The sequence below is a fragment of the Syngnathus acus genome, chromosome 21 (assembly GCF_901709675.1).
Source record: "Syngnathus acus chromosome 21, fSynAcu1.2, whole genome shotgun sequence".
NCBI lineage: Eukaryota > Metazoa > Chordata > Actinopteri > Syngnathiformes > Syngnathidae > Syngnathus > Syngnathus acus.
In genome coordinates this window covers 8789435-8802008 of record NC_051105.1, presented here as the reverse complement: position 1 = coordinate 8802008, position 12574 = coordinate 8789435, and the positions used below count along the sequence as shown (strand labels likewise).

Sequence of the window (12574 nt, the reverse complement as noted above, 5' to 3'; positions counted from 1 at the left end):
CTATAGAAGAAATTCTGAAGATGTTAGTTGCACAACTGCATGAGCAACAAAATGGTAACTGCATAGTGTTTTCATTATAATTGGTTGTTTTTCATCCCCTTTAGCTTCTTGTTGGGTTTGAGAGCGGGACAATTGTACAGTGGGACCTCAGGGCCAAAAAGGCTGATTTCAGAATCTACTATGATGAGGTAAATTCAAACAGTCCATAAATACTTAACATGTATATATACAATATCCCATAAAGATTATTTTCCTGCAGGCCATCCACTCAGCATGCTGGCATCATGAAGGAAAGCAGTTCATGTGCAGCCACTCAGACGGCAGCCTGACCCTGTGGAACCTCAGAAATACCTCCAAGCCCATCCAGATCACTTTCCCACACGGTGAGAAAAAAAAATAGCTACACACTTTGTTTTTCCCATTTATAGATGCACTATAGCAAACAATTTATCTTGGGGAATCATTTTGCTGACACGGTCATAACTCACTGTGTGTAAATTTTCTTTAGTGCAATGTTTCATGAGGTATATTTTAAGAAAAACAATCTTCCCAGCACAATAATGATACAAAACGTGATAAAATGATCTCTTCTCACTTCACTCAGTGTGAAATCTGTATCTGCGTCGCTGAACACAAAGCTATTATTCTGTTGTTTGAATTACAATAGAGGTTAATTATGCCTTCCTCTATCTATGGAAAAACATTTAATTGTTCTGCCTGACACTATACGCAGCTGACATCAATGGGTGAACACAAATGGAATATTCGTTGTAAATAAGCAACAATTATCCGCCCAGTGGGATATCAGTTAATTTGTTACGGCTAATTCTGTAGTAGATCAATTTTGTTGTCATAGTGTGAAAATGACCAGACGGTAAAGCGAGAGGACGGAGTTAAATAAAGTTCATGACAACAAGAACTCTTCTGTCAGAAGTATACGCAGCCTTAATTTGTCAACTGTGACCACATCAGTCACTTATGAGTGAACGGCTATCAATCTGATGTGTTAATAGCTGTCAAGATGTCAAATTGCTTCGAGAATGTTCTCCAGGAAGACAAAATAAAATAGCACAACAAATTAGAACTTAATCTGATTTGACAGAGATACAAGCATCTGCACTTTCATCTGATAAGCCATGCCTGGCCAAATAATTCAAACAAGACAATTTGACTAAATTTGATTAGGATTATTTTTTTTTTTTTTAAATAGAATTTTGGGTGTGGATTTCTAGGCAAAAGTAGAAATACAGTTGGGAAAGTATCTCCCCATAATAAAATAAAAAGCTAAACACAAACAATCAAATAGCAGACAGAGGGATATGCAGTAACTCAGGCCAATAAAAACCTTCTTAGCAGAGGTAATAAAGCCAAAACAAATAGTAATCATGTTTTGCGCCTCAAAACAGTCTGCCTCCACCCCAGTCGAGAATAAATTATTTAGACACAACGCTGCACGTCAACTGTCAACACAGCTGTGTCGGTTCGGCATCGTGGCTTCGCATTGACTTTGTGATGTTTTGTGCAACTGACTTCCTGAACACCGCATGCCCCCCCACATTCATGTCGTTTGTTACGCTCACATGTCCCGCTGTGAGCTGAATCTGACTCCTGCCTGTCACATCAGTTTCAACTTGCTTCCTGCTGACTCCGTGAAATAAACCAACTGCTTCACCACTTGCAACACTTTGCGGAGCTTAACTATTCGGGCGAATGTGCTCCGTTTGGTTGTCTGCTGTTTGACACACTTCCGAAAAGCAGTGTTGTTATGATCTCCTCTTTTGATATATACAGGCACTCTCAGATATATGCATGCATAAATACATATGTATTCGGTCTTAATAGGTTATCATAAGACTTACTTATGATTATTATATTGATAATTTCCCAAGTGTGTCAACATGATTGTGACATTCTTTTATCAACCCCATCAATCTGACATGTTTATTATTTGGGGAGATTGGTAAGGCTGCCAGGAATATGACATATTTCAAAATTACTTTGCTGTTTCCTATGCTTCAGGTAAAATACAGAAAGATGGGAGGAAGGAATCATGTAAACCAATATTGAAAGTGGATTACAAGACCTCAAGGAACAGGTGTTTTTTATTTTTCTAAACTCAGCACAATGATCCTATAGCTATGTAATGCAAGGTTTTCATTTGAAACTTTCATAAAATGTGGAGTCTGGGATTGTTTCAGACCAAGACTTTTTCTTTGAATTTTTGATCTCTTCCCACAGTGAGCCTTTTGTTATCTTCTCCGGCGGTCTTTCATACGACAAGGCGGGTCGACGGCCTACATTAACCATCATGCACGGCAAGGCAATTACAGTGCTAGAGATGGACTACCCTATTGTGGAGTTTATGACGCTTTGTGATACTCCTTACAATAACGGTGAGCGCAAACAAATGTTACGGTGCAACTGTCAAGGTTGCAATGTCGTTCCAATTATGCCATTATAATTCCTGTTATTAAAGACATCACAATGAATAGAAGAGCTATTCCCTTTTGACTTTATATTTTTCAGAAGTCCAGGATCCGTATGCAGTGGTGGTGCTTTTAGAAAAAGATTTAATAGTGGTGGATCTGACGCAGAGCAAGTATGTATTTCACAGTTTTATAGTCATTTTAAGTTGGATATGGATCATGTGACATCCTTATTTGTTGTCTCTGAAGAAGCGACGATATCACCCGGAACCCTCTGAGGGATGAGACTAATTAGAGAAATAATAAGCGTGATGAAGTCAGAACAAAGGAGCATGAAGAGATAAATGTCTTTTGTGTTTGTGATTTTCACAGCTTCCCTGTCTTTGAGAACCCTTACCCCATGGACATCCACGAGTCTCCAGTTACATGCACAGCTTATTTTGCAGACTGCCCTCCAGACATCATCCCTGTCCTTTACTCCATCGGCGCTAAACACAAGAAGACCGGCTACAGTCAAAAGGTTTGGTTTGGATGTCATTGTCTAATGAGGAGATTTCTTCTTCTGCCATTAATTGTGCAAAATGCTTTGAATGCCATCAATAAAAAATAGACTGTATTTACTTTTGTCCAATGAAACCAGCCAATAAAAAAAAATAATTGCAAGTTTGATTTCAAGGGTCATCAAACCGTTGTTATGCTCATTATCAAGACATACACAGAAAATAAGCCAAGTTTTGTCATGTGACGTTCTGAGTATAGAATGACTAATGTTGTTGTGAAGTGCTTTTAATAGAAATAAACGCTTGTTTGTTTCCATACCAGGAATGGCCAGTTAGTGGGGGAATGTGGACGTTAGGCTCGCACACCTACCCAGAGATCATCATTACTGGGTATGTCACCAATGTTGTAGTTGTTATGTTGCCTTGTGATATGATTCATATCTCAAGTCATCTTTTCCTTTTGAAATGAATGGAAATGGGATTAATATGTTCAAGCCCCACCCAAAAGAAAGAAGAAAACTAATTCTCCCACACAATTTTCTTTTCGTATTGCTGTTTGAAGAGTAAACAATATTGACAGCACTCTCGTTTCATATTTTCTGTGGCCCAGTTGTGTCAAGTGTTGACCGTAAACATACTTTTGTTTCGTTTGCTTGTTCTCAGCTCACATACCAGCCCAGTGGACATTCTTTTCTCCAGCAACTAAAGAAAATGTTGTTGTTTTCCATTCAAGGGTTCTATTAATCCATACGAGGGCAAGATGATAGTGTTTTGCATTTGCTGTTTTGTGTATAATTTTAGATTTGGGACTCTGCCAAGCCCAGCATAATGAGCACAGCGCAGAGTGGGGCAATGCCGCACTCTGAGAGGTTGGCAGAGATGTTAAACCATTCTGAAGCAAACACGCAAGCTGGTCTCTGCTGCTGCATAACTCCCGCAGTCACGTTTTACCTCATATTTTAGTATCCAGATTTTATTTTGGTCGTCATTGTTTTGACGCATAGATAAGGAATTTTTAGTTTCCTTATAATGAAGGAAAATGACGGGAAAATGAAAATTTTGATAGTAATGATAATAATCATAATAATGATAATTCTGTCCTACAAAACATACTAGTGAAACATTATAAAGAACCTAAATTATTCCGATTTACTTATTGCTGTTGTCCTTCTTTGTCTAGACATGCAGATGGATCAATCAAGTTTTGGGATGCATCTGCAAGTAAGTCCACATACAGGATTATGTGCCATATAGTAATATTTTGGGAAGCCATCATATCATACACTCATAACAGAGGTTACCCAAAGGCAAATCTTGATCGGTATATCCTTGCATGCCGTTAAATCTAGAAAATACCAGGAAATGGAAATTTTTCACTACCAACCATGAAAGTCTGGATCACTTTGATAACTCATACATCTTAATGTGTTGTTCCAGTTGAAATTGTAAGCCTGAGGAATGCTCTTCTTGCCAATTATAGATGGTGCTTTTCATCACACAGTGCACAGGTGTTGCATGTTGTCGTAATTCTGTTTTCCACACAAATTATAATTTTTTTTCCAAACAGTTACACTGCAGATGTTATACAAGCTGAAGACCTCCAAGGTGTTTGAAAAGCCAAAACAAAACGAGGGCCGTGGTGCAGAACTGGTGGACGATGACCCTTTTGCGGTGCAAATGGTCAGCTGGTGTCCCCAAAGTCGCATCTTTTGTGTTGTGGGGATTTCGGCCTACATTATCCTCTACCGCTTCAGCAAATATGATGCCAACACTCAGATTGTGGTGAGTGAGACGAGACATTCTAATAGACAGAAGAATCCATGTCCATGAAATGTTAAACAAAAAAATTGATCTCACATCCCAAGATAATATTTGTCTCCTCCCTAGTCTCTCGAGGTGCGACTTCAATGTGATCCGGAGGATGTCATCTCCCCTTCCGAAAATGAAAACAATCCGTGCTTCTCAGAGCCCCAGTCGGGCTCTCACTCTCCTCAGCCCCATCAACCAGTGAGCCCTGGTGGCGGAACACCCGAGTCTTTAAAGGATTGCACACCCTGCCTTAAGTACGTTTTCTGACTTCCATTAAACCCATCTAAATGAATCCAGCAAAACCCGAAGGTCAGGAAGATATATCAAGTAGCTCAACATTAATGTCTATTTTTTAGGGTAAAGGATCGGGCGGTGCGGGTACCTCCTGGTTACCAGGCAGAGCTAGTCATCCAGCTGCCTTGGATAGATGGAGAACCTCCACAGCAGGTTTCAAGCCTGGACATCAACTCCGCCTATGGCCTGTGAGTCACGCTCTGTACTTTTGTCAGGACCCATAAAGAAAAGTCGGCAGCAGTGGTCCTTTTAAGGGTAAACAAATATTAAGAGAAAAGGTACAGTGAAAGTGCAAGCAGTGTTTAGTCTTTAGTTGTGACGATTTCGGGACGATCTTACCCTCTGAGGATTGCAAGTACATATTTTAGGGTTGTTGTTAAAGCAAAGCAGGTGATGGAAAATTGGAGCGGATTACAAGCAGAGTGGATGTTTCTTTTGTGTAATTTACTATAGACTCGCTCTGTCTAACCAGCTGTGTAAGTGCTAAATGGTTCTGTCTGTGTGCCAAACAAGCACTTTATGGACTTTGGTATGTACGATGCGGTCGCACTTCCTTTGTTGCCGTATTCAGATTCTATCGTGTTGAGATTTTTGTGCATTTAACAAATGAGTTTGTCTGCCTCCCTCCCACTTCTGTTACTTTCCATCGGATCAATTTTTTACAAAATATGTCACACTGAGAACATTTTTCTCTGCCTCTGAGTCTTTCCAGGCAAATTGAATGGTTTATTTTTATTGATTGTGACTTTTTGCCATGTTGGAAAAAAACAAAAGATCCTTGTCTACCAAATTATGAAAGAAAGCGTCCATACCAGATTAAATATTCGCTGCCAATCAAAAGTTCATTTTTTTTGCTTTTGAAGAAACCACATCCAAACTTTTGACTGGTTGTTAAACTGTCATATTTATTTATGTATTTATTTATTATATGTATTTATTTTTATTTATTATATTTCTAAATTTATCATATTTATTTATTTAAATATTATTTATTTGATGGATATTTTTGGTTTTGTCATGATTCGTTCCAAAGACAGCACATTCTACTCGTGGTTATCACGTACTATACAATAGATATGACTGTGAAAGTGTATCATAGCAACTTTAAAATGAAACATGTTGACTACTATTCAGCACAATGCAAGGACACCATCCTGTCACTTGTTTTGGACTTTTGTGTTTATCGAAGAAAACATTCTGCATTTCTGTGCCTTCCTTGGCTTTCTTTGTGAAGACATTACGGTGAGAAAACAGTATGTCTTGCACACCAACTAAAAGCAAAGTACAGAGCAGAAGACTTCTTAAGGTGCCTGAATGCCTGCCTGCTGATTCAGCTAGGATTTAGACTCATTTTGTGATGGAAGATAATATTTGTCTCCTTCCAAGTCTCCGGAGAGGCATGACTGCAGTGTGAGTCGGAGGATATCAATGGTGTCCCGTGTCTCATTATTTGATGTCATTATTCCTACTGTGACGGTGGCGATAACTTGCAACAAGGAATTTGCGAACACGCTTGTAACATTTTTCTCAGGAATTCTGCCATAATTTAATTTCTCCTGCCGTTTGACATGCTCATTCTATATCTGGAGTGTTTCTCTCTCTGTGTAGCGTTTTACCTTTTGGGAATATCCAGCCCGTCCTCATTTCTCCACTTCTTGTAAGGAAAGAAAACACACGGATTGTGCAATTTGGAGGCAGTGGGGGTCATGGAGGGGAAAAGGTAGCAACAAAATCAAACGCAATTGAAACATAAAATGTTCGGAGGGGTGAATGCCCAAGACAAGAACAAAAACACATTTGTTATGCAGGCTTTCCATGTATTTGGGGCTATCAGTGTTGATCCATCACTTTAATGCTAAACTGGTTCTACAGCAAAGGGATTGCAATTGGCTATAGAGCTTTTGGGAAATCAAGTGTAGCTAAAATAGCACTCAGAGCGCATATTTGCCGAGACTGAATGATCCTAAATTGGATTGGCACCAAATGGCTCACCTTCACATACCCCCATCCCCTGCATGTCTGAATTTTGTAATTCAGTTGTGGATTATTGTGAAGAAAAAAAAAAAATCCCCAATTTTAATAAGGACATTTTGGACAATTTTTCTGTAATCTAAAAAAGCACAACATTTTTCTGTAAAATTGTGTTACATTATCAAGCTGACAAACAAACAGCAACGGTATAATGTTAAGTATTTTAAAAACTAACGTCAAATGTATTCAGTAAAAAATTGAATCTCAAATACTGAGCTATCCAAACAACCATCCATCGATTCTTTATTTTATAGAGCTTCTCCTCATTAGGATTGTGGGTAAATTGGAGCCTATGTCAACTAACTTGCTAAGAAGCATGTTTTTAAAAGGTGGGAGGAAGCCGCAGTACTGTCTTGGAGAAGTTTGGAACAGATTGATGGCAGTTCTATTCATTTCAATGTACAAAGATGATTTGAGTTACAAATATTTTTTGTTATGAGCTACGATATCTCAAGACAACACTGTTTTATGAATTAGGATGGAATGAGTTCTCTAAAGGTGACATTGTGAAAATCCTATTTTGCAGTTTGGCATTCGGGAACTGTAATGGCCTTGCGGTGGTCGACTACTTGCAGAAAACCATCCTGTTGTGCATGTCCACTTTGGATTTGTACGGAGCCGCCGATCCCTATCAACGCCTTACCCGCTCACCCCGCAGGAACAGACAGTCCACCTCAGGTACTGAACACACTCATGTACACACACACACACACACACGCGCACACACTGATCTGTATATGCATGGAGCCAACTAACACACACTGAACACCAACTCAGACTTCAAGTGTCAGTTACGTAGGCTCTACTCTTCTCACTCCTTCTCTGTCTTCTTTTGAGCTGCACACATTGAGGCTGATCTATGTTTAAACTCCACAGGTACCCTTCATGGGTGATCAATAATGCAGGTGGTTTAATTAGATTCTTCAAGAAATCAATACCATTCCCTTTTTGGATTTAATCAATGAAGACCGGTGGATAAATTAAAAAGTTGACTCTTAGTGTACATAGTTTTTGTCCAGGTAGACTTTTGAGAATTTTGCTGAATTTTATTTCAGACTGATTAATTAGTATGGATGAATTCCCCACACTTTAAAACAACAATCTTGATAGTATTATATTATGTTCGAATACTGTATGATTTTTTTGTCCGTATTTACAGGCACATTTTCAGCTATTGCCTTTAACGCTTGCTTTTTATATGTATTAAATAAATTCTTTAGAAAATAAATCTTGTTTAAAATACAGAAAAAAAACCCTCTAAAGAGAACTGGGTCTTGCTCATTCAGCCAAATAATGGACAATAAGCATTAATACGAGAGTTAGTCCAAGAAATCCCTTTTCCTACTTTTCTCTCTTACTTTGTCTCACACAATTTAATACATAGACAAAAAAAAAAAATCCATCCATATGTATATGCCCGTCACACATCTGCACTCTGCTATGAGGTGCATGTATACAGGATATGTGTGTCAGTCTGAGTTGCATTCTTATGCATGTTGTCCTTTCAGTTGTGTTCTGTCTATATTTTAGCACTGCTTGAACTGAGGCCTTTAGTCAAAAGCCGTTTTGTCGAGGTCTTGTCGTCCCGCCTGACCTACGCCTCCCTTTTCCTTGAAACTGATCTTCACTGTCTCCAAAAAAAAAAACCTCTTCTTCCACACTAATGATCTGTCAAAATGTCCCCTCTATCTCTGAATACATTTTTCTTTACAACATGTTTTAGATCCCGATAGCAGCTTTTAAAAGTGGTGGGATTTAATCTTACATAATACCCACAAGTGTAGCCAACATATTTTAAAAGTATTCCGTGTTTGTGTAAAAAAAGGCACCAACCAGGTAGATGGAGAGTTACTTTTTGAGCTGTTGCGTAAGAGCTGTTATTGGCTTCTACCGCTGTTATGTTTTATAAAGGTCTCTCTGTATTGGCTTTACAAGATCAATTTGGACAGGGAAACAAAAAAATGTCCAAAGTGGCCTTTTTGCGCACCGCAGGTGGTGCGAGATTTAACAGAATACAACGCTGAACAAGAGGACCAGACGATACCAATAAATGACACACTTCAACTCTCTTAGTGAGTTTCCGGTGCTTGTCCAGACATTTACGCAAGCACACAAAAATGAGGTGATGCAGCAACGGCAACATTGTGATGCAAGTTGTCGCTAATGGTGCTCTTATTTATTATTTATACATTTATTGACTTGATTTAAACACGACCTTAGTGTTTCTGCTGCTCAGTTGCGACCTGATTTCACTTTCTTTTACACTCTAAGACCGTGTGTTCTTTTCTCTTTCCCCCCTTTTCCCCTCCTTCATGATGCTTTTCTTCATCCTCAATTATTTGCCTTTTTCCCCCCCTCATTCTTATACTCACCAACTCCTTCATTCCTCTCACCTGCACTCTTTATTTACCACTCTTCCACTTCTTCGTCTCCAACCTAATGGTGACTCTGTGGCTGCTGGTGTGGGCATGCGGGGCCTGCCTGACAGACTTTTGCATGCGCGGCCTGTCTAACTTTTATTCTGATTCAAAGAAAAGGATCCGTACATCCTACCAGAGTAAGTCAAGCCTACCTGATAGGTTATACGGGGGGGTGTGTGTGCAAGGAGGGTTGGTGTTTTCATCTGTGTATGTATGTGTGTGTGTGAGAAGCTTGCTAAGACAACAGAGTTATTGGAAAGGGAATAAACAAGACAAACCAAAGAGATGCTTGGAATGAATGAAGCTGGCCTCATGATGAAACATCAAAACTGATTTAGCCAATAACGCAGAGCTGCCTGTTCCAGTCATGTCCAGTGGTTTGTCCTTAGCAGACGCAGATATTCCTTGGGGGGTGGGGTCTGTTAGTAGTCCTGCCCAGTTTCAAATGTTATACGATCCATTTGATGACCTCAGTAAAGTGAAAGTGTCCAAAAACTGAATGTTTAGCATTCTGGATGACACTGGAACCAAATTTGGGGCGGTAAAAATGAAATCTCTGTAAATGCTTGTGCATGATGCATGCGATGAGATCCCGATCTGTATGTGTTTATTTGACTTTATACATTTGTGTATGTCACTTCAACGTGAGATTTGCACTACTTAATACACGTGCTGAGTTATTGTCATGGTGACATGCCAATGTAATCCGAATTTATAATCTCAAATAAAGATTTGGAGATGCTATATTGAGACTGTAGTGCAGGTCACACCAGAATTTAGCCACTTTGTGCCTAAAAATGAACCAATATTAAAATGTAGAATTGCAAACCTGCTACACGTAAATATTAAGTGGATTGAACCGATATTGTTCAAAATCTGGACATATACAAACACAATAGTTTCTTTGTTTTTTTTCTTTAAGGCTCCAAGTGGCTCACACTACTAAACAAGATGCAACTGTTCAAACGGTGATGATAAAAATAATCACACGCTGTGTCTGTATATTATGTTCTCTCCCTCTCGACTGCCATGGCAGGCCTTACTGAACTATCTGACAACCAGCAGTCTGTTGACATGGAGAGAAGCAAGTCGCCCACCTCAGGTAACCAATCACACACTGGCATAGCCTCACCACCACAATCATTCTATGCTAACGTACGGTATACCACTTGATGCGATGAGGCCAGGCCGGGCCGGGATGCCGTTATCTTCAAGACCCAGCGCCACCTGTGGTATGTTTTGACCAGGCCAGTGTCACGTGATACTTTTTCCACGTCTCAGTGTTTTAAAAAGATACGGAATGTATTGGAAATAATACAAGGTGTTTGGTAAAAGAAAACATTGGTTGGTTGGTTGGTTTATCGTCAAGTCCATAATGGGCTTGTTCGGTGTTGCGTGTGATTTCAAAATGCATTTACGACGCGAGCTGTTTGCTGGACAAGGAAGAAAAGTCATGTTTTATTTATGTTGTGATTGCAGTGGGGATTTTTGATTTGATATTCTGTGCGCTGGTCTGTTGCAGTTGTGTGTGCTGTGTTGCTATCATAAGCTTGTTGTCGCTGCCATGCTGAAAAGGAATTCAGGCTTGAACTCAACTCTTGGTATTCAACTTTACAAACAAGGAAGGGGAACAGAAATGGACAAATGTGCTTTTTATTACAGTTAAGGGAACATGTTTGATGTGTTTAGAGTGAAATGCAAACTTTCGAGGGGAATGGTTAGGCAACTATTAAATCAAATTGAACATCTCGGCATATAACCTTTGTTGCATCCCCCAAACACACACAGATCTTCAAACAACAAAGTCGTACTTGACAACCTCCATTTTCATTTTGATCAATTTTGAAGGTAAATATCAAAGCAGTTATTTTCCATGTAAACAAACACTGAAATCTAAAAGTGTTTTTATTACCTCAGTAAATTGTTAGCTCCGATGATTCACTTCATGTGAACATGGATAAAATCACTGTGGGCGTAGGAAAAAGCCTCAGGAGCTGAAGTGGCTCTGCCCCGGATATGAAACATGATCACTGCTAATTCGACAGCTGGATGGCCTTTGTATGATATCAGTCATGCTGTACATCATCGATAAATGTATTACAAATCTTCTATTTTGGTGACCGAGCGTGTTGGGAGACCGGCAGACAGACCACGTTGGGTTGAGTTTGCTGCCATGTACAGGAGATGAGAGGAAGCCATGAGTGGCCAAGCTCAAGCAGTATGAATAAGCTCGGGATTTGTGCCAAGGCAATTTGAGGCGCAAAGTGAGGTGTGTAATTGAAGCTCCAAGTGTCATGGCAACAGTGTGGGCGGACACATTATCAAGTGTGTGTGTGTGTGTGTGTGTGTGTGTGTGTGTGTTTGTGCGTGCGTGCGTGCGTGCGTGCGTGTGTGTGCATGTGTGTGTGTGTGTCCTGAGGATAGCATGCATGCTCATGTGCCCATCAGCACAAACTATTCACTGTTACAATAATTTGAAAAAAAAAAAATAGGCTTGGATAAAAAATTGTTTCCATATTTGTCCACCTTAACCAGTTCATCTTGGGAGGTGAGATTGTATAATTCTTCATGACAACATTTTAAGTGTCCTATTGACAATTTAGTGCTGACGCAAATCCTAATTGTTGCATCTGAGCTCCCCTAAGTGGCATTTTGTTTCATGTGGTATGTGATGAAGATCTTGATCGGTGGTTTTAATACAGCACAATGTTTTTTTTTTGTAAAGTACAATATGATTCGGACAACAACACGGCTTCATATTTTTAGGAGGGAAAGACCAACATAGAAAAACATCATTTCTAGTTTCCCCTTCTATTATTCAGTCTGTTATTGTTTTGCTTCGCCTTTAGAACACCGTTGGGCCCCCTCAAAGGAGAGAAGCAAACAAGATGAAGCAAATTAAATAGAACAACTTGCCATGCCTTGGGAGCCTTTTACAACTGTGGTGTGAAAAAGGTCATTTTGTTGTGTTACAACAATCTTGTCATTTTCATATTAAGAAATCGTTCAAGGTGCGTATTGTATCTCAACAGAAGCTGAACGTTAAGTCCATATTCCTTCTGTGCTCCATCTTTGAGAAAGCAAGCTAGTTTAT

General features: G+C 39.5%; 1 protein-coding gene across 12 annotated transcripts in view; it reads left to right on the top strand.

The window, feature by feature from the left end:
• stxbp5l (syntaxin binding protein 5-like) overlaps positions 1–12574 on the top strand; it is a 62066-nt gene that overhangs the window by 34083 nt on the left and 15409 nt on the right. For 8 of the 12 annotated variants that reach the window (XM_037280877.1, XM_037280876.1, XM_037280881.1 and 5 more), the window contains 14 exons: positions 105–188; positions 260–383; positions 2020–2095; positions 2239–2393; positions 2527–2599; positions 2799–2946; positions 3249–3316; positions 4107–4147; positions 4494–4708; positions 4814–4989; positions 5092–5217; positions 7587–7738; positions 9549–9617; positions 10517–10582. In XM_037280877.1, coding sequence (XP_037136772.1) covers positions 105–188; positions 260–383; positions 2020–2095; positions 2239–2393; positions 2527–2599; positions 2799–2946; positions 3249–3316; positions 4107–4147; positions 4494–4708; positions 4814–4989; positions 5092–5217; positions 7587–7738; positions 9549–9617; positions 10517–10582 — 1573 coding nt within the window. The remainder of the gene's footprint in view (positions 1–104; positions 189–259; positions 384–2019; positions 2096–2238; positions 2394–2526; positions 2600–2798; positions 2947–3248; positions 3317–4106; positions 4148–4493; positions 4709–4813; positions 4990–5091; positions 5218–7586; positions 7739–9548; positions 9618–10516; positions 10583–12574) is intronic. The other 4 variants (XM_037280887.1, XM_037280885.1, XM_037280883.1 and 1 more) reach the window with 1 other exon arrangement.